Below are 24,757 nucleotides of genomic sequence, written 5' to 3'. Positions count from 1 at the left end.
ATAAGATTTAATATAGCATCCTTTCCTTTCCCATGTATTGTGGGCACAAATTTCAAAATGTTTTGTGAAACTAAGGAGAGCAAGAGGCTACAGATAGACTTAAGAGATTGCTTAAGAGTGTTACTGCTATGAGTCCCTGTAGCTGCCCATATGGTTACCAGAGGGCAGGCCTACACAAAAGCTGGCATTCTGTTGCCAAATTTTTTAAAGCAAAAAGATCCTTAAAGGAAACAGCAATTTTTTCTCTTCTAGAGCAGTTCAAACTTTGTGACCTAGCCTAAACAGTAGAATTAATCTGAAGATCTTATATTAAAGAATAATGTGGCACTTAAAATGAAAACAAACAGTTAATTCATTTTCCTTCTATTTTCTCCACTCTACAAATCTACAATGGAATGAAAATGCAAGCATATACTTTGTTGCATAAGTCCATTTTGTGTACAGAAACTTTAAACCTATGGTAAGACTAGAGAATATGAGGTTAGTTTTGTTTTTTTGCTTTTTAGAGTTTTTATTCTATAGAATAAATTTTGGTAACTTTTTGGGTAAAAATTTGGTAAATAAATATTTATTTTTCATTAGAGAAGAACATGAATATGTTTTTAGCATAAAAGATTCAAGCAATACTCAAGCATTTATAGTAAAATCTGAAAGTCTCTGTTCTGTACATTCACCAGCCTCCTTCTTACCCTTCCCTGGGGATGATGTCACACACATTGGTGTTCACATCTCCCAGCCCTGTTCCTACCTTACAACTGAACCAACCTCTTCTCACATGCCCATGGCACTGTTGACCTCTGCTTATGTGTCTCAGTTCTGATGCACAAAAAATGCTTATCTGTGGAGGGAAAAAAGATACAACTCAGCGACGCCTTTTGAAATGAATCTAATAGAGTTATGAAGTTTGTTGCAAACAGACTTGTAAAAATAAAACCAAGATGAAGTGTCGGAACTCTGAGTAGAAAGTGAGCCTGGCCAGTTTTATATGTGGGAAGTGCAGAATAAAAGCTGCCAGTCAGAGAGAATGACTGTAGGGTTTGTAAACAAAGCCCTGTCACCAAGCGGAGTTGTCACAGGTGGAACACAGCTGGCTCTGCCACATCCACGTTAGCAATTGTTCTCTGCTCAACTAGCCTGCTGAGTGTCAGGTTGCAGGCAGTACCTAGCAACCCTGAAGACAACAGATCAAGAAGAGATTTCTCATAAATCTCTTTGATGGATACCAGTGTGCAAATATTGGTTGTTTCTTATCCTCTCTTATCTAACTAAACATAGAGTAATTGTAACTCAAGTAGTGTGCGTTATCGATGGCATTTGTGTCATATGCTTTTCAAGTTTCTTGCAGGGTTCCTGCTAAAATGCCACAACCTCCATTTGTTTGTTTGTTTGTTTTTATGGTAAAAGAGTCAACATAAAACCTACCATTCTAACCATTTGTACGTCCACAGTTCAGTGGCATTAAGTACATTCACATCATTGTATAGCCATCACCACCATTCACGTTTAGGATTCTTTTATCTTCCCAAACTGAAATTGTCTCCATTAAACACTAACTCCCATTCCCAACTTCCCCAGCTCCTGGCATCCACCATCTACTTTATGTCTCTATGAATCTGACTACTCTAGAGACTGCATATAAGTAGAATCATATAGTACTTACTTTTATGACTGGCTTATTTCACTGAGCATAATGTCCTCAAATTCATCCATGATGTAGGATATGTCAGAATTTTTTCCTTTTTATGGCTGAATAATATTCCATTGTATGGATGGACCACATTTTGTTTATTAATTTATCCATTGATGGTCACTTGGGTTGCTTCCACCTTTTGTCTATTTTAAATAATGCTGCTCTGCACAAGGATTCTCTTTGAGACCCTGCTTTCAGTTCTTTTGAGTGTATACCCAGAAGTGGGTTTGCTAGATCATATGGTAACTATACTGTTTTCCAAAGAAGCTGCACCATTTCACATTCCACCATCAATGAACAAGGGCTCGAATTCTCCACATTCCTGTCAACACTTGTTATTTTGATAGTAGCTACCTTGAAGGGTGTGATGGTATCTTATGATTTTGATTTGCGTTTCCCTGGTGATTAGTGATGTGGAGCACATTTTCCCGTGGTCATTGGCTACTCATGATTCTTCTTTAGGGGAATGCCTATTCAGGTTTCTGCTCTGGTTTTAACCTATTCTTTAATATTCAGTTTCATTGTAACATATACTCATTTAAGTCCACAAATTTGGCTCAGTGAGGGTTGGCTAACAGGCATTCTCGCCTTTCAAGGTAGTCAAGCAAAATCAAAGGCGTTTGGGCTGATGGCATTTGTAAAATCACCCTCACTGGGTGGGGTGCATATGACTTCAGAAACTCCAGGGGTGCAGATTCGCCTTGGGCTCCTGCTAAGACAGGCCCTGAGGTCATGGAGTTGAATAGCAGCTAGACTTGTCTGTACTATTCAGATTGTTTTTTCTCATCATTATTTTTTCCCCCAAGGTCTTAGAGTTGAATTTGAGTGAATCAACAGTGTGGTTTTATTTGGCAGATGCTCAGTAAATATCTGTGGAATGAATGAGAGAGACAAACAGGAGACATGTGGTGTGAGCAGATCTGGTGAAGGCAGCTTTTGTCTTTGGAGAGCTGGCCATTGGAGAGTGTGTTGGTTAGTTATGACCACATAATAAACAACCCAAAAATTAGCCATTTCATTGTTTCTTATAGTTACACTGGGTTGCCTGAACTCAGCTGGATGGTTCTCCTGTTAGTCTCACGTGAGGCCACTCAGGCAGTGGCAACCAAGGCCAGAATGTTTAATATCTCTGCACTCATGTGTGTGGCTCCTTGGCAAGGACACTAAGAGGTCTGGGCCTTTCCCTCTATGTGGCCTTTGAATCTCCTAGAAGCATAGGTGTGGGAGCTGCCACCTTTGGAACTGGCCCCACAGAACTTCTGGTGCAGGCCCAAACCCCAGAGGTGGGATCCTATAGAAGTGCAGCACTGTTGCTGTGGCCCTCTTTGGGCAGAGCTGACACTGAGGTTTCTCTTGTGTTCCCTAGGCCCTGGACAACCTGCAGGAATCTGTTGCCTGCTCTCACCCCCAGGAGGTATCAGCACACCTTGCCCGCTTTTGCGAGCAGTGCAAGCAGAATAAGGCCTGCCGCTTCCTGGCAGCCCAGAAGGGTGCCTACCCCATCCTCCTCGCTGCCTGGAAGCTGGCTGCAGTGAGTGACCAGGGCCTCCTGCTGCAGGCCCTCAATGCCCTGTCAGCCCTGATTGACAGTCAGCCCGATCTCCTAGACACCCAGGGCCTGAAGCTGCTGGTGGCCACGCTGGCCCAGAACACCGAAGTGACGGATCTAATCTGCTCTGGGATCCGCTGTGTACGCCATGCCTGCCTGAAACACGAGCAGAATCGGCAGAGCCTGGTGAAGGCTGGCGTGCTGCCCCTGCTGACTGGCGCCATCACCCGGCATGGCCACTGTGCTGATGTGGTCAGGGAGGCCTGCTGGGCCCTCCGCATCATGACCTTTGATGATGACATCCGTGTGCCCTTCGGCCATGCCCATGACCATGCCAAGATGATTGTGCAGGAGAACAGAGGCTTGAAGGTGCTCATCGATGCTGCCAAAGGTAAGAGAGCAAGAGTTAGAGTTAGAGCTTAGGACTGTTTCAGGCATGCTTGGCTCTAGGCTCCACTTGACTTTCTTAGCTTTGTCCTACCTACATGGCAGCCCTTGTGGAACAATATTCTTACTCCTAGTTGTTCTGGGAGAGGTCCAGGCCAGCACTCACTGGCCAAGACCAAGTCCTGTGCCTATGTCTGAAGCCATTTGAGGAGGCAGCTTGGCTCTGTCCAACCACAGATTGAGAGTGGGGTAGGGAGAGCTCCCCAAAGGGAAAAACAAAGGTGTTTCTCAAAGATGGGGGAAATGTTGCCAGCACTCACTGTGACCAGTCCCAGGTGGCAGTTTACACTTTGGGTGACACTTGGCCACAAATTCTTATTCATGTATATGTTTTTGACTCAGATGACAGTCAGATCTCAAAGCACCAGCCCCCTGTTCACTGCACCCACCAGAAGAGGCCTGTCTGGGGTTCAATGCACAGAATAAGCTAGAAGAATGCACAGAATAAGCTAGAAGAATGAGTTCCCTTTCCTAGCCTGCTTGTGGCTCTGGCTCCATGGCCAGGCCTGTGTGTAGGTTGCCAGCCCTGTTGGCCAGGGATGTGGGCCTGCCTCAATCTCCCCTCCACACCCCCAGAGAGGGTTTCCAGTTGCGCTTAGAAAGGTCATTCCCACTCCAAGACTGTAAAAATAGTCTTGGATGTTTTATTATAGCACTATTACGGTTTTCTTTTTTTAGGTGATACCGTCAGTTGGTCTGGAATTTATCTGGGGCATAGTAAGTTGGTGAGGCGGGAGCAGGGCCCCTCTTGTGTCTTCCCCAGCAGCCAGCAGGAGGCACTGCAGGTTTGGGCAGCCCCTGGTATTCACTAAAGCTCTACTGGGTCAGGCAGCCACCAGGCCAAGGCAGAGAGTAGAGCAAGATCTGCACCAGAACCACTAGCTCTGAGCCAGAGCAGTGGCTGGTCCTCTGCCCCCTTCTTATTCCCACAGTGCCTCTCTTTCCCTCTCCACAGCATTCCCTGACAACCCCAGTGTCTTGAGTGAGCTCTGCAGCACCTTGTCCCGCCTGGCTGTCCGCAATGAGTTCTGCCAGGAGGTCGTCGACCTTGGGGGCCTCAGTGTCCTGGTGGCCCTGCTGGCCAACTGCAGTGACCACCAAGTGGGTATCCAGAGCCATCTTAGGGTGTGAAATCCCCTTTGCCTCGGTTTTGATTTGACATTTTTCTCCACACTTGGGGGAGGCTCAAGCCTCCCAGGGAACTCTGCCTTTTGGGCCCCTACCAGCCACACAAGCCCGAGTCAGAACACACTGACCCTGTCTGCTGACTTCAGAACCAAAGTGTGGTTTCTACTTCTCATTGATCCATGGGTTGAGAAAAAGTTTGCGGACAGACAAACCCATCCACCCTCTCTTACTGGCCTTTAGCACCTTTGTATTTTCTACCAGGAGTGGGAGGAATGAGAGTGGGTGTCATCGGGCCTGGCCCAGACCCTCTACAACACAGCAACCAAGCAGCACGCTCCTGGCACAACAGGAGGGGGACCAGCCAGGGGTGACCACCTCATGCTTTCCATGCAGGACCTTGTGAAGCAGGTGCTGAGTGCCCTGCGGGCCATCGCAGGCAACGATGATGTGAAAGATGCCATTGTCCATGCCGGCGGGACAGAGTCTATTGTGGCTGCCATGACCCGGCACCTGGCTAGTCCTCAGGTACCACCTATATCTGTGTGACGCTCTTTCCATTTCCTCAAGTGGAGGTGAGGGAGAAGTGGGGTCAGGAGAATGGGGGTGTGGGGTGAGATTGAATGATATTTTTGTCATCCTTGTACCATTCCTGTTATTACTGAACCCATACAGCCCAGATGAGGTCACAGGGCACTCACCTTGGGGAGCTGATGATTGTTGGGGTCTGTTGTCCTGGTCTCAGTCATCCCTGTGACTCACCCTGCAGGTGTGCGAGCAGAGCTGTGCAGCCCTGTGCGTCCTGGCTTTGCGTAAGCCAGAGAACAGCCGGGTCATCGTGGAGGGCGGTGGGGCTCAGGCCGCACTGGAGGCCATGAAGGCACACCCACAGGAAGCTGGCGTGCAGGTGGGCATGGGGGAAGTAGGGGCAAGAGACTGGTGGGGGCCAGACAGAAGCCATCCCCATCATAGCCCAAGACTTACAGATTCTTCTTTTCAATCACTGTAGTCCTGTAGCTACATCCTATCCTCCAGAGTGTACTGTCTCTGCTGTTTTGCTCTTCCTGCATTTGATCTTTCCTAGCAGGCCCTTTGTAGAGATCTAGGGAGAAGGAGGGGTAGGGGAGAGCAGATGGGGCTCTGCTGGGGTTTGGGGCAGTTCTAGCCCTGCCTTGGTCTGCTGTCCACGCCTCACTGGGGAGTAGGCAGGGCTGAACTGTAGATGGGGCCATGCGCAAACCCTGGTCTGGAACCCACACTCCTCCCTGAAGCCCTGGGCTCTCCCACCTCCTACTCTTGCACGCCCCCAGCACTGGGGCCTCCTCATGGGCTTTAGACACACCAGGCTCTGGGCCTATTATGGCCTTCACTCTTCTGGTCCCTCCCCAAGATGCCATTGCCGTTGTTTGGCCCATCGCCTTGTCCTCTCCCAACCACCCTGGTGGGAGCCCCTCACACCTCACCTGCTCCTCATCTGCTCTCCTGCTGGTGGTGGATGCCTTGTTGTGGGGCTTCTAGACACCCACGCATATTAGATATGCAGGATTGCAAATGTTGACTGAAGGAGTAACAATGTAATTGAAGGATGGGCCTTGTGTACTCCCCCTTTTCCCACTATTTTGCTGCCCTCCCCTGGGGCCCATGCCAGAGTCTATGAGACTGAGGATTCACACCTGAGGGATCAACCCCACCTGCCAAGCCCTTGGCCATCCTGAAGTTTAGTGTCCTCACCTGGGAGATAGGGGATTAGTCCTGCCTCCATACCTGCCGAGAGCATGAAGTGAAGAGATGCCTCTGGCCTGATGAGTCACAGTATAGAACCTGAGGAATGCTGGCTGCGATCATCATTGACCAATTGCGTTATGAAGAGGACCACTAGGTCAGAGTGGGCCCTACCCCTGGGCTCCACCCACCTTCTTATAGCCCTCACCTGCTTTCCCTTCCAGAAACAGGCCTGTATGCTGATCCGAAACCTGGTGTCCCGTAGCCAAGCATTCTCACAGCCTATCCTGGAACTGGGGGCGGAGGCACTCATTGCACAAGCCCGTGCCATCCACCGAGACTGCGAGGACGTGGCCAAAGCTGCCCTGCGGGACCTGGGCTGCCGTGTTGAACTCCGAGAGCTGTGGACTGGCCAAAAGGGCAACTTGGCACCATGACCCAGCCTTGGTCTGGGCCATGAGTCTGGGTGAGTCGAGCGACTCAGGAAATGGGGAGATCAATGCATGTCCTGCCCCTCCCCAGATTCCTCCCCTCACTTAGTGAGAGGTGTTTTCTGACAGGCGTGGAAAGGGAGCACCCCCTTATAGTGAGGAGTCTACACTAGGTCCTATGTTCCTCTCACCAGCTGACAGTGTTGGTGTCACCTGTCGTGCCCATTCCCTAAGCCCTCTCCTACCAGAAGGGCCTTCTCAGTGTTCCTTGGAGCAAAGAGCTATCTGAAATTTGGCATCTACACTGGCCAGTGGCAGAGTGGGGCAAGAATCCTGCTCCTCCCCCTTGAAGTCCATTCTGGCCCTGCTCTTGTTTTTTTCATATTTGAAATGGGTCACAGATACCTTGCTCTGCTGGCCAAAGGGCAGGGACTGAGGCTGATCCACCTCTGGGGCCCCAGGCCAGCCAGTGGTGCGTGGTAATAAAAGACTGTTGGTCGAACGATTGAGGATAGTTGTTTGGGCAGGCCATGGGGTCGCTGAGGAAAGCAGAATGGTTTTGAGAACAGCTGGAATATAGGATCCAGTGTTACCCTCAGACAGTCTGTTGGGATCACAATCGTATGAGTCTCGGGTCTGTGGTTGCCAAGCTTGTTATTTCTGAGCCTGCAGATGGGGAAACTGAAGTTCAGAGAGGGAAGGTGGGCTGCCCAAGCCACCCAGCACCACCTTGGGGTGCTGGAGAGCTCAGCATCCAGCCTCCACTCAGCTATGTGCCTTTCAGCAAGTGATGTAACCTCTTTGAACCTCAATTTGATCCTCCATAAAACAGGGAGTGTGGGGAGGGATAGAGGCTCCCCTCAGTGTTAGAGTAGACTGGTATATGCGAGGTACCCAGTTGTACTAGCTTCACCTCAGTAACCCCGGGAGGACTCTCCTGCACTCTCTCTCCTGGCCACATTAAGGTCCTTGCCTGCTGGGTGGCTTGGGCAGCCCACCTTCCCTCTCTGAACCTCAGTTTCCCCATCCATAGGGTGGACATCACTGTTGCTGCCCCCAATGCCCACTCTATCCCCCAAGTGTTATGGTGGTCCCCAGGCAGCTGTGCCTGGCAGACCCCAACTCTCCTTCTCTGCAGTCACTTGGAGGGTATATCGTGGTCACCTGACCGCTCATGCATTCTGCGTTGCCCCATCAGCATCAAAACAACCTTGAGATCCCTGGTGGGTTCCAGGCACCATACCCGGCCCCTCTAGCTTGAACCTCAGAGTTCCTTTTCTCTCTCAGAGCCCTGACCCCACTGATGGTCATTCACTTCCTCTAGCCTGAGAAGGGCTCCAATTCTACCCTTGACGTCAGTGCAAACCCTCTTCCCAGAAGGCTCCTGGCTTCCATGGAAATTGGTTGGCTGACGCACATAGCTGTGGAGGCACCACCTCCCTGTGGTGTCTAAGTCTCCTTTGCCCCCAGCTGGCAGGTCCTGCCAGCTCAGTGGGGCTGACGTGAACCTGTCCTGACTCCCATCACCATGTACTTGGCTAGTGTGCAAAAGAAGGATCCCTTGCCTACTCTTGGCTGCCCTGACTTTGACTTCTGAGTTGGCCACATTTGTGACCTTGGGTAGTCTTCAGGCCCTGTGAGCCTCATGTTTCTTTATATGTCACATGGGAGGTAGGTGCTGCCAGCTAGTTTCTGAGGAATCCTGAAATGCTGCCCATCTCTGTTCTTAATCTGCCCATGACTCCCCATTGCCCTCCCCGTAAAACCAAACTGTCCTCCAGGTCCTGCCCACTTCCCACCCTTATATTTCCCATGCTACCTTTTAATCACAGTTCCAGCCACACCAGCCTCCCCACCTCAGGGCCTTTGCACATGCCGTGCCCTCTGTTTGGAGCACCCTCCCCCTTAACCCTTTCCCTTTTCTGGCACCCCCATCCCTATCACCCCTTGTGTTGTGCCTCTGACCCTATCTGAGTTCCCCTTGTTTATATGCTTTCCTGGTTGTCTGTCCCCCACTGCCCATGAGCTCCATGTGGGCAGGTTCCTGTCTCCCTGCTCTGTTCCAGTTTCCTATAAACATTTCTGAACATATACCTGAATAATAAGTACATAGGGTGGTTGGAGGGAAGACCTCCTCCACAGCCTAGGGCTCTCCCCTGGGCTCCCAGCCAGCCTTCTGGCTGCAGGCTTCAGGGAGGGGTGGCTCCAGTTTATCAGTCCTTCCCACCTTAGTCTGAAGAAATGGGCATCTTCAGTGGATATGCTGTTTGGACATCCTCAGGCTGGGTATCACTGTGTCCAGCTGAAGACCCTATGTTTCACAGAAGTTGGCCATGCCTGGGTTCCAGTTCTTGCCCTGCCACCTCAGGTGAGCCTCAGCCTCCTCATCTGCAAACAGGTTAAATGTCTGTCACTGTACTGGGCCATAGCCCCCTATAAGGCCTGCCTGGGGCTATGCCCCACACAGTACCCTGTTAAGGAGCACTCACTGACCTTATCACTGACATCAAAACATGGGCTGAGGGGGACACCACTGCAAGGAAAGTACCAACACATTCAGGTTGTGTCTTTGCTGCTGGGTGCTCTTGGATGAATGGCCTGGCCTATCAGAGTCAGGGAGACTGAGTGAGATTGCCTTGAGACTGTTAGGATGGGCTATAGTCACTGTTGTGTCTAGGACGTCCCTCTAGCCAGGGAAGGGCCCAGGCTCCTGGGTTTTGAACACATCTCTGAGAGGCAGTGCCTGTGAACCCCACTTTCCAGATGAGAAATAGACTTGCTGGTATTTGGGGGACCATAGCAGGATGAAAATCCAGCTCAATCTGCCTCTGCCTCCTCCTCTGTTGCTAGCGTTGCTAAGCTAATCTTGGGCAAATGGCTCTCTAGTCTCGGTTGACTAAGCCCTATCACAGGATCCAGGCCTGGCTCACTGCTGTCATGTGAAGTGATTCCTGAGATCCCCAAAAGGTAGAGGAAATTAGGGCAGAGAAGCAGTGTCCTGCTCAGGGGCAACCAGGCCAGCTCAGAAGAGCTGGGATCCTGGGCACCCTGGCCAGGCACAGCCAAGGCACCCATAGTGGGGGTGTCAGTTGCTGATGCCAAGGGGCTTTGCCTGCCATTGTTGGAAGGTGACGGCAAGGTTGTCTGGCACCGGTCTGCTGACAAGCAAACAGAAGCCAGAGCCCAGCCAGCATTTCTGGCACCATCAGGAAAGGCAGCTGGATGCTGGGCCACTGCCTGACCCTTGCCTCAGTTGGCACTGTTTCTGGGGGTGCTATGGGACTTTCCAAGAGCCTGGTGCCTCCCTCCCAGGGCCTGGCAGGTAGGTGCTATGGGTGGGGACTCCTCTGGAATTAATATCTCCCTCCTCAGGCTGCAAACCACACCCATAGTTGGTCTCTGTCCACATTACATAAAGTGCTAGTTACAGAAAGGGAAACAGGCCCCAAAACAGTTTGTCCATTACAAATGCTCAGCGAGTGCTCAGTTATGTTTTACTTTCATTCACTTTGTTAACGCCGGGAGGTAGTTGAAGAAACTGAGGAAGGGAGTTCGAGTCACTTGCTGAAGGACATCAGAAAGAGCAGGGATTCAAACTCAGCCCCAGGCCCTTCCAGCAAGGAACACTTGTTACACGAGGCTGGGTTTTCTCACCTGTAAAGTGGGCACTGTCACCCCATGTGGAAATCACATGGTGACATGATGTTTGGGAAGTGCCAGGCCTGGCAAGGACTTGACATTCAGTAGATGTTCGGCAGATTCTGCTTCCTTCTTTTCTCCAGAGGACAGAATGTAGACCAGGGCCTTGATGTTTCAGGAAGCAAACCACAGCTGAGAAGTATAGAGGAGGTAGGAATATTATGGGAATATCGGGAGTTAGATGGTGGCCTGGGTCTAGTGACTTTCATGGTGTGAGCCCCAGTCATTTCCTCCAAGGAGGCCCTTTAGATTAAGCACTTAGGCGAGGTTTGTACAGCCCTGAAATGTGAGCCCTTATTAAGGCCTAGCTCAGCCTACCTCAGCCTTGCTCCCTCCCAGGACTCCCTGGTTCTGAACTGGATATCCATCAACCCTTGGCTGCACCTGGAGTAATAAGAGCCAGTATCTGGGATTATTTATAACCCTCTCCACCCTGGAGATTAAGGGAGTCAGAGAAAGGGGTGGGCTTGGGGAAGGTGCCAGTGACAGCAAAGCACTGGATGGCAGATGGCTCCCTAAACTGTTGGTATCTGTCTGCATAGAATCCCATGAATCATAGCTCACAGAGAAGCCAAGGCTCACAGGCCGGATGTGACCTGCTGCGGGTTGAAGGCTTTCACCAGAAGGTCAAGGTGGGGGCCGAGATATAAGTTCTCCCCGGGAAGAAACCCCGGAGAGGAAAGATTAATGTATAGAAATGATTGTCCCTTGAGGAAACAGACTCAAAGTGCCTAGGGTTGTGCAGTGGGTCAGTGATTGGACAGAGATTGGAACCGAGGTCTCTCAGGCCTGCAGTGGAAGTTCTCTGATACTGCCTTACCTACCTTCCAAAAAGCAAGCTGCCCATGTCCACCCACTGAAGTGCTGTGTGATGTTGGGCAAAGTGCTTGACCTCTTTGTGCTCTGGTTTCTGTAAAGGGGGCCAATGGTCGCTTTGAACTCCTGGGATTGTGGTTAGGATTCACAAAAAGCATATATTTCACAAAAGGCTTATCCGGGAGGAGGCAGAACTGGGATGCCACGGGATAGTGGGACAGAATGCTTGCACTCAGAAAAGTCAAACACTTCCAGAAAAATCACAAAGCGCGTTGAATGAGAATTTTCGTCATCACAATAACTGAACTGCAGAGGGCGAGCCTGAGTGACTTTCAGTGAGTTCGCCCTCCCCCTGTCGTTTGCAAAGGAATAGTGGGGACTGAGGGAATGAAAGATTATCTACGAGTTCTTCGGCCGTGATGTCGCAAATTCTTTCAACACAGCCTCAGGGTACCCTGCACAGGTTGTCCGAAGCCACCTCTGGCTGCCAGGCTCAGGGCCAAACTCTGCACCTTGTACGCTCCAGCTCTTCCTGGGGCGCACCGCCTACGGCCCCTGCGACTGGCCGCCAGGCCTGCCCATCTTCAGTTTCGCAGCCAATTATCGTCGCTCTCCAGGCTACTGCCTCCATTCCTCTCGCACCAGTCATGCCAGCCACCTTGGAGCCCTCTCTTGCTCCCCATCGATTGGTGGTCAGACTGCCTGTCTTCTGCCAGTGCTCCAATCCTTGCCTACCTCCAGGCCTGCACCTCCCAGCACCTCGCACCCGGCGAGACCACCTCAGGGACCAAGAGTGTCTCCCAACAGCCCGCCTCTACCCCTCAGCAATTGGTTTTAGGGGCTGCTTGTCTGCTTTATGCTCACCAATCCTTGCCGTCTCGAGCGCTGATTGGCCATCATGCAACCAATTGGAGCGCGCCAATGACCCCTCCCGCGGCTCACTCGGGGAGTGTGCGAGGCGGAGCCGTGGCGACTGGAGGCGGCGGCGGCGACGGCGACGCGTCCCAGCCGGTGAGCGAGCGCGGGGGGCGCAGGGCGGTGCAGGCGTAGGGAGGCCAGTGCCCCTTGGACCGAACCAGAGCGAGACACGGCCCTGTCATGGGTCTCAGGGCGGAGACGGACGAGGCGGGGTTGTGACAGCAGCGTCGCAGGGGCAGAGAGAGGTTAGAGCCCCCCAGTCCCCCACACCCAGTGTCTGGTGTCCTCTGAGGGCCCTCACGGCCGGGTCTGAGCCCCTCATCGTCAGCCCACGCACATCTGACACTGCGTCCCTTCCTGTTGGCACCCCCTCCAACATACACCTGAGACTGTCTGCCTCGATCATATCCCCACATTCCCAAGATTAGGTCTGCAGCCCTACACACACCTGAGTCTGCCCCCACTGATGGCCCCCCTCACACACCGGACAGGGTGCCCCACTCATGGACACCCTCCACATCCCCTAAGACTGTCTCTCCAGATGACACCGCACACCCTGAACTGTCTCCTCCCTACAGCACTGCACTCCCGTGCCTCCACAACTGGGCCTGCATCCCCACACCGACACTTGAGCCTGTGGCCCAAACTCACATCTAGGCCTGCTGGTATCCCTTCACTTACTTTGTTCACATCCAAGTCGGTGCTACTCTCACTGCCCTACCCTTCAGCAACTTGAGTCAGGACCCTCAGGTACTCCCCATCCCCACCTGTCCTGTGTCCCTAGCAGCGCTCCCTCTCTCACACACCACCAGTCAGTGCACCTGCCCATACTTTCTTCCACGTGCACCTGTGTTTGTGCCTCTCTCTGTAACTCTCACCCTCCCAGGTCCTTCATCTTTCCAAACCTTACTATCTCAGGATCACTGCACCCTACCCACCCACCCACCCCCCACAAAGAAAAGCCCACTCAGATGTTATCTTTTCATTTATGATGGTTCATAAAGTGATTTCTGAGTTTAGAATAATCCCATCCCAGACAAAAACGGAATAATGTCTATTTATCAGCAACAAACCTAAAGTGACTTGAGTTGGGGAGGCAGAGCCCACCCCTCCTAGAGCATTACTGACCCTTCTCTGTGGACCTGCCCCATTTTTTGCCCATCTGTTGTGCTTATCTCTGAGAGATTGGCAGAGGAAGGGACCCCCACCCTCCCTGCAGCTGTTCCTCAGGCATCATGACTAACTGAATCTGGAAAGACTGAGCTGGAAGAGTGGCCCCTGGTCGCTGCTGGAGCATGTGTCTCTGGGGAGTCGGGGGGTTAGGGGGCACTGGGGAACGGGGCTTCAACACATGGAGTGCTGCTGCTGGCAGGGTCACCTGGGAGGGAATTGCCAGGCCTCTGGCTCCCGCTCCTGTAGACCGAAGCCCTTCGCTAACCCTCCGGAGCTCCTTGGGCCCTTGAAGCCAATGAACTGAGAGTAAGGAAACACTCTTCAGAGTGAGAGAATTAATGTTACAGCCACTTAGAGCTAAACTGCAAAACTGGAGCCTGGCATAGTGCTGGGGATGATTTTTCTGGAACTTTTCAAGTTCCTCTGAGTGTGATTTGCAAATGTGCAGCACAGGAGACTGTTGGCTTTGTTGTTAAAAAAGCAATAATGTGCTATTTCCTGTATGACTTGCATAGGGCCTCTTACCCCGGTTCCTGTCTCTCCCTGCAAAGATAGTGCCAGAGGGTCATGTCACCTTTGCTTCTCCTATGGACACTGAAGCCATTGAGGTTTTCTGTCCAAATTCGAAAGGAGTCATTTAAAACAGGTGTGTGTATGTGTATGCATATATGTAGATGTTTTACAGATATGCATATATATACATTCATATATACTACACCGTACACACATCTTATATATACATATGTGTGTGTATGCATATATACACATATGCAAATATTTATAGACTTTGACAAGATAATTGATGTACATGGTAAAAAAAAAAAAGTTGTAAAGGGCATACAGCAAAATAGGCAGGTCTCCCAGTACCTGCACCTCATCCCTCTCTGGAGGCATCATGGTTAATAATTTGTTTCCTTCCAGAGTAGTCTATGCCTCAGAGGGTATCCTCTGGCCCCTTTTAAATCACTGGTAAATTTGCATCAGAAATTACCCAACAGATATGTTGATTTTATACACAGTCTCATACTGATGGCTATTTAAGTTGTCGCTCATATTTTCTTTTATAAACCGTGCTGCACTGAATAGACTCAAGCATGAGCAAATATGTAGTGAATATATGTGGGACTCCAATAGCACAGACACATCAAAACCTCCTTGACTTCTTGGAGTTTACATCCAATATAGAGACTTCTTAAGAGTGGCCAGGCTAAAGGGCATGTTCATTAAAATGGTTAATGTTCTTCCAGAGAGGTTATGTGATCAGCAGTCTCTTAGCTGTGAAGTTGGAATGTCTGTTTTCTCTACCAGTGGCCAGGATGATTTTTATCAAGTGTCTTGTCTCTCTAATCTGATAGGTGAAAAACAGCCCACGTCATCCTCTTGAATGTTGCTTCCATGCTTCCTGTCCATCTCTTAGGGATTCTGGTTTATGTGGTGGTGATTAAATGTTAGATTTCTGTTTCTCTTCCACAGTCAGACTAAAGTTCAATCCAAGAATTATTTGAGTCCTTCCTCTGCAAAACTCTGAAGGAAACCTTGGATTTGGAGGAGGTGGATCACCCAGAGTCCTGGGAGGGCATGTCCTGAGATATTGGTTCCAGGTATCTTAACAAGAACAATTGACTGGAAGAACTGTTTAATGATTGCTAAATTTTTTTTTTCTACTTGGAATCAGCAAAAGAATGAGGTGAAGGATGAGATAGAAATCAGATGTTAAATCTATTTGGGAATCTGTTTCCAGATTTTCTCAGTGGTTGGCAATTTCTCATTATTGGCACCAGATACAGGGCAATATCAGTCTGAGGTTAGACTGTCGGGTCATCTTATTTTTTGTTCTTTTCTATTTTGGCAGTTAGACATTAGAGGAATACTGCGATGATCAGAACTATTAGCTTGTTTGGGTGTTATTACTACTTAACAAAAAATAAATAATGTTCACATGAAAAGAACCAAAGTAGAAGGAATAATGAAACTAACACCCAGCTCAAGAATTAAAGCACTGCCCCTGGCAGCTCCTCCCTGGTCACTGTGCTATTTTTAAAATACACTTGTCAACATTTGTTTTCTTCATTGAGTACCTTTTGCTGCAGCTGAGTAGTTAAATTCTAGGAGTCTCAACAAAGTTCAGCAGAAGCCAGGTTTTCTGCTGAAGCTCTGCCAACAGAGTGCCCTTGAGGTCCACAGAGGAGAGCAGTGACCTCAGGGACAGGGACAGGTCAACACTGGGAGGTTTGGTCTCAGACTCCTGCCATGTTAGTTTCCTGGAGCAGCTGTAACAATTACCACAAACTGGGTGGCTTAAAACAACAGACATTTATTCTGTCATAGTTTTATGGAGGCCAGAGGCCAAAATCAAGGCAGATGCTATAGACTGAAAATTTGTGTCCCTCCCTTAAAATTTATATGTTGAAACCTAATCCCCAATGTGATGGAATCAGGAGGTGGGGCCTTCGGGAGGTGATTAGGTCATAAGGGTAGAGCCCTCACAAATGGGATTGATGCCCTTATAAAAGATACTCCAGAGAGTGCTTTAGACCAGTGGTCCCCAACCTTTTTGGCACCGGTGCTCCTGTGAGAGCCTGATGATCTGAGGTGGAGCTGATGCGGTGATGCTAGCTCTGAGAAGTGGCTGCCAATACAGATGACACTTCGCTTGCTTGCCCACTGCTCTCCTCCTGCTCTGCAGCCCTGTTCTTAACAGGCCACGGACCGGCACCAGTCCATGGCCCGGGGGTTGGGGACCTCTACTTTAGATCCTTCTACCATGTGAGGACAGGTGAGAAGACAGCCACTAGCTATCAGATCTTAGACTTCCACCCTCCAGCACTGTGAGAAATACATTATGTAGTTTATAAGCCACCCCTTCTGTTACATCAGCCCTGAACAGACTAGGACAGCAGGCTTAGTTCCTACCAGTGGCCTGAGGGAGAATCTGTCTCAAGCCTCTCTACTGGCTTCTGGTGGCTGCTAGCAACCTTTGGGTTCCTTGGCTTATAGCTCTATCACCCTGATCTCTGCCGCCTTTTCCGCATGGTGTGTCTATGTCTTCTACTAAGGACACTAGTCATTGGATTTAGGGCTCACCCTAAATCTAGGATGATCTCATCTCGATATCCTTAACCAATTACATCTACAAAGACCCTATTTCCAAATAAAGTCACCTTCTATGGTTCTGGGTGGACATGTACTTTGAGGGACCCCATTTAAACCCTTATAGCTGTGAAACCAGCATTCCCATCAGGATGTTATTTGAGAAAGTGCTTGTTCAGCTGCCTCTGCTGTTTTGAGCAAGAGGCTGGCAGGGTTGGAGCACATTTCCTGGATCCTCCAGATGGCCTATATGGGCAGCCCCAGTGGGTACCTTTGATCACCTGCCTTCCTGCCCTTAGATAGAGGTCTCTGCCCAGAACTAGCAAGGACCTGGACAAGTGAACGAGTACATTTCAATTTTGCTCTTTGACGCCTCTTGGCAAGTGCTTACTGGGCTGTGAACTTGGTCCTAGGTCCTCCCAGTTTTACAGAAGGGAGACCAAGGCTTGAGAGGGTCTTTGCCCAAAGATATACAAGGAGATCATGTGGGAGCTGAGACAGATGTAGGTCAGTCTGAATCCAAACAAGTTGCTGTAGCATCATGCTTTTAGTTGCTGTTAGACATGGATGTTTATAAACCATCCCGGAACACTGCCATCAGTACGGCCTCCAGGAGTGGAACAAACTCCGAACCTCATTCTACAATCCATAAATATCTGTGTTCCAGGGCCAGGGACAGGTGCAGGGGAAGCAGAACTACTGGGGCTTAGAAAGGTAGAAAATGTGGATGTAGATCAGGACCTCACCAAGTGATTGGTGCACTGTAATTGATTGGTCCTGACCAGAAGCTGGGGTGCTAATTCAGGGGTCTAGGAAGGCTCCCTGAGATCTGAAGCCATCAAGGAGTTCACTCAATGGCGAAGTGTAAGCAGATGGAACAAGTGAGCCTGGATATGTGGGACCCAAGAGAAGGCCAAGGGCCTGGGGAGCCAGATAGGGTCCTGAGAGGGACCTTGTCCATGGTGCTGGTGAGAGACACAGCAGAGGAGAGGGCTCATGTCGAGGTTGCTATGGGCTGGTGAGGTCAGCAGACCTGGGCTCAGAGCTTCTGATGGCCTGTGCTTTCTCGACTGTGAAATGGGGACCTGGACAAGAGACCAGACTTGCAGTGGGTTTCAAGGCTTCTATAATAAAATGTGCCCCCGCAGAGCTCCTGACAGATGTCAGAGCCATTGCTTCCTCTCCATATTCTATGCTTTTGCCATGGAATGAGTTGGAAAAGTGACTATGTACATTTCAATTAAGTATTAGTTATAGCCAGGTCTGCTGTATTTGTCAGCACAGCATGCCTCCCCCTTATCTTGCCTAAAGGGCAGTTTCCTGAGCCTCACTCTGGTGGCTCTGACTTAAGTCTGGGGTGGGCACTTAGGAGTCTTGCACAAGTGTCCCCAGAGATTCTGAGACACAGGGCTGGGGAAATATGTGAGACCCTCTCTTATGATTGGCAGGTCCCTGTGGCTTTGAGAGAGAAGGGGACAGGGTGGCACTCCTGTCTGGGGACCAGTGCTCAGTTCTTTTGGAGGCCCTGGCATGGGGGGTATGGGCTGAATGGAAAGATCTGGGAACTTGGGAGGCCTGCTCAGACTAGGTGGTGGTAGGTGGGCTCCCTCCCTGCCCTGTCTGACTCCTTATTAGGCAGAAAAATACTTACCAACACCTGTGATCCACTTGAGCAGCACCAGCATGGGAAGATAGTGACAGATGAGGAAACTGAGGCCCAGCGGGGTTTAGTGACACATCCAAAGTCACCTGCGGGACCCCGTCTTCCCACAACAGCATTGTCGTGTGGCAGGAAGCTCACAGATGCTCCTGCTTGGGAAATGAGGCAGGGATTGAGGAAGATAGATAGCAAAAGCACCTGTCTGTAGGCATATGCCTCTGCCTCCTTGCTAGGCATAGACACTGAGTGTGACCCAGGCCTTTGCCTTCTTGGGACCCCCAGCCTAGCAGGGGAGACAAATGAAAAGTGGCCCCTGCCAGCGCAGCAGAGAACCATGGAGTGTTCAGTTAAGGGCAGAATAGCTCACTCTAGAGAGGTGAAGCCAAGACATTTAGGATTGGCTTTGAAGGATGCAAAGGAGTTTGCCAGGCACGAAAGGAGTGCAGCCAAAGCAGAACTTGGCGTGTCCAGGGAATTAATTCACTCATCCAGAAAATAATTGAGTAGGTGTGAGTGTCATGCTGGGCTCCATGTGGTGAGAACACAAGGCTTTTGGGATCTGGACATGACACAAGTGCTTTCTCAGTATTGTTGAGTTGCCTCAGTTTTAGGTTACTCCAAGTGCAGTTGGCGACAGGTGCGGCAGCACTGTCTGCAAGGACCGAGGACAGTGACTAACCATAGAATGTTCTGGATCTTTCAGGAAATGGATGCCTGTGTGTCTAACCCATAGGGACTGCAGCATAGGTTGCAGTGACCAGTGTTTGTGTGAAAGGCATACACAGAGGCGAATGCAGCAGGGAGAACTGCACAGCCACTGGCTGGGTCAGGGTTAATGGAGCAGCCGTTATGTAAGGTGCTCTGCTCTCATAGGCGGAAGTTAAAGCCCATTAACTGGAAAAGGGGAAGGCCTTATCAACAGTCAGATAGGATGTTAATTGGCTTCCATTTACCAAGCCATTAAGCTATCTGTTCTGTGGCTGCTTGTAAACTCCGTCAACCTAAAAACTGCCCCTGTTTGTGCAAATATGTCCCAAGGCCTTGTAGTGCTCCCACCACACATTGGCATGAATGGTGTCCCTGGGCAAGGAGCTTCCAAGGGAGTTAGGCGCGAGTGTGTGTGCATGTGTGAGTGCATGTGTGTGCTTCTGTGTGTCTGCATGGGTGTATTAGGACAGCCATGCACAAGGAGCAGCTGCAGTATGGGGCTCACAAGCTGGGCTCCCTAAGATCCCATGACCCCTGGTTCACAGTTTCCAGACAACTCTGTTCAGTAAGTTATATCACAAAAGGGGCCGCCCAACCCCACTTCACTTTGGTTTTTTGTTTGATGAGTGGAAAGAACAGAAATACAGCGTGAAACAGGAACGTTTGTTGATGGGGGCTGGTTTGTGAATGCTACCCACAGATGAGGGGGTAGCCCCACTGCACCTGGCCCCTGGTTCCCACCCCTAGCACTAGCAGAGACACACCTGAATCCCAATTCATGGTGCTTGTTAAAGGTGCCTCTGCAGAGCATGCTGAGGCTCGGCCCACTGGGTTGGAAGTGCAGCAAGGGCTGGAGGAGGGTAAGGGAAATAGACCAGTAGGGGCTCTGGGAGGTGTAGGGATGGAAACATCCAACACTGGCTGAACTGGAAAAGGGGCTTCATGAGCTCCGGGGTGGAAAGGTCTGGGTTCTTCCCACAAGTTCCAGACAGGACATCCCCAGTCTGCAGACATTGCCTCCCCCTCCTGGCCTTGGCCCTGAATTGCTGCCCTTGGGCCAACCCACTTTCCCTTCCCTGGGAAAGAGGATTGTTCTGGCCCAGGGACACCCCTTCCCCCCCCTCCCCGCCCCCGCCGCACCCTTCCCCATCCCTCCCCTCCCCCCTCTCAGAAATCTCAGCCTTTGAGTCCAGTGCCCCAAACGCAGGTGTGTGAGCTCATGACCTGGTCAGGGTCCCCAGGTCACCCTGGAGTCAAGGGGAGAGTCAGCCCCGCTTCTCCGAGGTGACAGAGGGTGGAGGGCATGGCTGCCCAGGGTGCTATCTCCAGAAGGCGGCTGGACATCCACTATGAGTATGTCCCACCTTCCAGCTTAAACGCCCTCCAGACTTTTAGTCGTTGCCAAAATCATCAGTACGTGTTCTCCACAGGTGAAGAGGAAGCTGAGTGATATCAAGTGGAGCACATTGTCCCTCTGGTGCCATTAGAGTCCCCTGGGAGTTAGGAACACAGTGCTCAGGGTCAGTGGGCCTGGAAGGGCCTGGGCAGTTCTGGATGTCTTATTTTTTTTTCCCCCTCTTTAATACCCGCCTTACTTCCACCCCTGACCCATGGATGTTGCTGTCTCCCCTTAAGAACTGAGTCTCTGAAGGTGGGTCGTCCCTTCCTACACGCTTGCAGTGTGCACCCGGGTCTTGGTGCACTTGGGGTCTGGCGCACCTGGGATTTGGTCCGTGGCTCCACCTGGGGCATGAACCCAGAACCTTCTGCGTGCAAAGCAGACGTGCTAACCACTACACTATGGAGCCACTCCTGGGTGTCTTATTTTTACCTGCTTAAATTTTCTTTATTGTGGTGTAATTTTCATACAGTAATGTGAATAACTCCTGAGTGCACAGCTCAAGGAATTTTTACACATGCATCCATGCATGTAACCAGACCAAGATACAGGGCATTTTAAACCCACAGCTGACTCTTCCACACCCCCTCCCTATCATACCCACCAAATGTAACCCCGTTCTAATCTTTATCACCACAGATGAGTTTTGTCTGTGCTTGGAATTTTTAAAATTGTGATAAAATATATTAAATCTACCATCTTAACCATTTTAAGGTGCACAGTTCAGTGGCATTAAGCATATTCACATTGTACAACCATCATCACTGGCCATCTCTAGGACTTTTTCATCTTGCAAACAAACTGTCCCCATTAAACACTAACTCTCCATTCCCACACACCCAGGCCCCGGTACCCACCCATCTACTTTCTGTCTCTATGATTCAGACTCTTCTAGAGACATCATAGGTGGAATCATACAGTATTGTCTTTTTATAACTGGCTTATTTCATTTAGCAAAATGTCCTCAAGGTTCATGTTGTGGCATTGGTTAGGATTTCTTACCTTTTAAGGTTGAATAACATTCCACTGTGTGTCCTGGACCACATTGTATTACATACTGTGCATGGATTTCAGTTAGGGTCATTTGGCACCGTCTTTTGTGTCTGGCTTCTTTCAGTCAGTGTGATTTCAACATTCATCCATACTGCAGCATGAATCTGTGCTTCATTCCTTATCATGGCTGAGTAATATTCCATTGTATGAGTGGGCCTCATTTTGCTTATCTGTTTAACCATTGATGAACATTTGTGCTGTTTCCACCTTTTGGCAATTGCACCTGGCACTGCCATGAACCTGGATTGCAGGGATTTGTTAGAACAAATCAATTTGGGCATGGGCCTGGCAGTGAGAGTAGTTGAGAAGCTTGTAGACTGCTTTGCAAAGTGGCTGCCTCATCTACATTCCCTGTGTGTGAAGACTCTGGGTTCTCTGGGCAGGTTTAGGTAGACATTGGCAGGATGAGTCAGAAGAACTTGGTCCTGTGTTGGGCTCCCTCACTCCACGTAGTGCCACAAGGCCCAGGAGCTTGTGAAGGGCTGTCATCTGGTGAAGGGCAAAGCCAGCCTTGACTCTGTGACTCTGTCTTCCCAATTATGCAAGGAGGTTATGCAAGGAGGTTATGCAAGGAGATGCTTCCTTGACAGGTGACTAGGGAGAGGTCAGGATGTGGCTTTCCACCAAGAGGAACGACTGGATCCAAAAGGAGCCACAGGAATGGTTATTATGACTCACCCAGTAGGGTGATGAAGCAGAGGTGAGTGGGTGAGGGAAGCGACACCCATATAGGACCCACACAGGTGGTTTTCGGGGTGTTTTTAATTAAACTTAGGTGCTTTGTATATTTGTGCTCATACCCTTTCTCGTGGTGTGATGGGACCAGGTGGTACCAGAAGTCCTGATAACCTCTTCTCATTTGGGAAGCTTCAGGTGGGAGTGGGCAAAGACTACATAGTCCTTATAGGGACATGGGTAAGAATTCTGCTGAGGTTAGAGCCTTCAAACAGGGGCCTCGCCTCCTGGAAAATGGCCCCACCAGCCCCAGGTCTCAGCAGAACTTGGGCAGGCTTCCTTCCATGAAACCCCACCCTCTCACCTGAGTGACTCTGTAGGTGTCCTCTCTGGGCCTCTCTGCCTCTGCGCACCCCTCCCCCACTGCAGCTCAGAGTGACCCTTACCTCCCTCAACTCACACTCTCTCCTCTCTATCTGGCTAGTTCCTGCCTCGGGTCTTTTGCACATCCTGTCTCACTGCCTGGAATGCAGCACCTGCCAAACCTCCCACCTGTTCCCAGTTTACTGGGGCCTCAGCTCCAACACCGCCCCTCAAAGAGGCTGGCCCAGCCACCTGGTCTTGAGTCTCGGCCCCCATCACTCAGTCGTCTCCCTGTTTGCCGCCTTCATAGACTGAGTTGCTGCATAAGGACAAGCACTGCATCTGTTCACTGCTGTGCTCCCAGGGCCAGCAGGGTCTACTCTAGAGACTGAATGACCATCCTCCTTGGGCAGTGGTTGGGCTTGAGCAATACTGGCTCCTCACTGTCTTATGTTGACCTGGAATTGACCTCCCTGTGACTCCACCAAGCTATCCGCAAAGCTCCCGCTCCCATGAGCTGTTTCCTTATGACAGCCTGTGTGAGTATCCTGTGGCTGCTGTAACAGACTGCCACACACCTACAAGCTGAGAGCAACATAGGTTTATATCTTTCAATTCTAGAGGCCAGAATCTCAAATAAGTGTGCAGGGCCATGCTCCTCCTGGAGACTCCAGGAAACAGTTTGTGTCCTGCCGTCTCCAGCTTCTAGAGGCGCATCCATGCTCCGGCCCATGGCCCTTCCTCCACCTTCAAAGCCAGCATTTCAGCATCTTCACATGTCTCTAGAATCTGCCTCCAGTGTCACATCTCCTCTGACCCTTCTGCTTCCCTCTCATGAGACCTTGCAATGACATTGAGGCTATCCTGATAATCCAGGAGTTTCCCCATCTCAGGATCCTTAACTTGATCACAATCATAGAAGCCCCTTTGCCATGTAAAGTAGCATGTTCACAGGTTCCAGTGGGTTAGGACAGACAGCTTTGGGGCCCATTATTTAGCCCATCACAGCCCTTTAAATATTGGACCGTAGTAGTCCTTATGGTTCCACCTCTCCAGGACCATCTCCTTCAGTGTCAGTATAAGAGGATTCCAGGACCTTCAGTCCCTGCTCATGGGCCTCTCAACCTGGCACCATTCCCCCTGTCTGGGGACCTCTTACCAGGAGTAAAGGAGTAAGTTCCCCTCAGTGCCCACTGCCCAGGTTCTGGCCCTGGGTGCCCCTCAGAAGACTGGACAGTCTCAGGAGGTGGGGAAGCACAGTGAGCTTTGGAGTGCCTGCCACACCCCTGTGCCTGCATGGTCTTGCTTCTGTCTACACAATCAAGTTTTGGGCCTACGGGCTCACACTGACATTTGCCCCTTAGGCTCACCCAGATCAGCTCCGGCAGCTGCTAGGATATTTTGGCTTTGCCAATGCCGTTGGGGGACCTGAGTGTGGCCAGACCCTTGCTTCTGCCTCCCCTGCACTGTAGTTCCTTTAGGTTAAAGAGAATTGTTCAGGATGAAATGGTGTTGAGGTTACCTGGGTGCCAGGCTCTGTAGAGAAGGACATGACCATGGCCTTGGAGCTTGGGTTTTTTGTGTCAACGTTAGGGTTCACTCGGCCCTTGGTCTGGTCAAGCTTCTCCATGTCTCACTGGCAAAGTGAAGAGATAAGCCAGCAACATTCTAGTTGTTAGAGGTGTGGTTATTACTACAGTGGTCTCAGGCAAGGACTGTGCTACCTCGGCCTCCCCATCTGTGAAGCAGCCCCAACACTCCTTGGTTAAGGCTGGCTGGAGCAGAGAACACAGGGGCAAAGGGATATAATGAACAATAGCTGCCATTGTGTAGAGCAGGGGTCCCCAACCCCTGGGCTGCAGACCATTACTAGTCTGTGGCCTTTTAGGAACTGGGCCACACAGCGGGAGGTGAGTGGCAGGCAAGCAAGCATAGCTTCATCTGTATTTACAGCTGCTCTGCAGCGCTAGCATTACCGCCTTAGCTCCACCTCAGATCATCAGGCATTAGATTCTCAAAGCACCGGTCCCTGGTGCCAAAAAAGTTGGGGACTGCTGGTGTAGAGCATCTGTCTTCACCCCATTCTCACCCATATGCAGAGCCAAAGGCAGGCCCCAGAGAAGGCCTTGGCCTGAGACCTCGCACCTGCTGACTTTCCATACACACAACCTGTTCCAAGGAGAGGGGTCAAGGTGCACCTGCCAAGAAGAGCAGTGGTCACCCCACAAACCACACAGCG

General features: G+C 50.5%; 2 protein-coding genes and 1 non-coding gene across 8 annotated transcripts in view; 2 read left to right on the top strand and 1 right to left on the bottom strand.

Moving 5' to 3' along the window:
- The window catches only part of ARMC6 (armadillo repeat containing 6), a 14,053-nt gene extending 6,587 nt beyond the window's left edge, over window positions 1-7,466 (top strand). Inside the window, exons 4-8 of one of the 2 annotated variants that reach the window (XM_011366739.2) lie at window positions 3,057-3,630; window positions 4,642-4,787; window positions 5,208-5,339; window positions 5,581-5,718; window positions 6,758-7,466. In XM_011366739.2, the coding sequence (XP_011365041.1) occupies window positions 3,057-3,630; window positions 4,642-4,787; window positions 5,208-5,339; window positions 5,581-5,718; window positions 6,758-6,970 (1,203 nt within the window). In that variant the 3' untranslated portion in view covers window positions 6,971-7,466. The remainder of the gene's footprint in view (window positions 1-3,056; window positions 3,631-4,641; window positions 4,788-5,207; window positions 5,340-5,580; window positions 5,719-6,757) is intronic. The other variant, XM_011366740.2, reaches the window with a different exon arrangement.
- A 3,671-nt stretch (window positions 7,467-11,137) lies between these two features.
- The window catches only part of SLC25A42 (solute carrier family 25 member 42), a 36,698-nt gene continuing 23,078 nt past the window's right edge, over window positions 11,138-24,757 (top strand). For 2 of the 5 annotated variants that reach the window (XM_011366729.2, XM_011366727.2), the window contains exons 1-2: window positions 12,424-12,490; window positions 15,044-15,171. Coding sequence is in view for 2 of the 5 variants with exons in the window: in XM_023534532.1 (XP_023390300.1) it covers window positions 11,899-12,490 (592 nt within the window). In the remaining 3 variants the exon portion in view is untranslated. Of the gene's footprint in view, window positions 12,491-15,043; window positions 15,172-24,757 lie in introns of all 5 variants that reach the window. The other 3 variants (XM_023534532.1, XM_011366730.2, XM_011366728.2) reach the window with 3 other exon arrangements.
- On the bottom strand, window positions 20,763-20,836 carry TRNAA-UGC. The gene has a single exon. It is a non-coding gene; the product is annotated as a tRNA-Ala (tRNA).

Source organism: Pteropus vampyrus, unplaced genomic scaffold, assembly GCF_000151845.1.
Source record: "Pteropus vampyrus isolate Shadow unplaced genomic scaffold, Pvam_2.0 Scaffold126, whole genome shotgun sequence".
Taxonomy (NCBI): domain Eukaryota; kingdom Metazoa; phylum Chordata; class Mammalia; order Chiroptera; family Pteropodidae; genus Pteropus; species Pteropus vampyrus.
The sequence above is the reverse complement of the archived record's forward strand: the minus strand, read 5'-3'. Positions and strand labels throughout refer to the sequence as shown.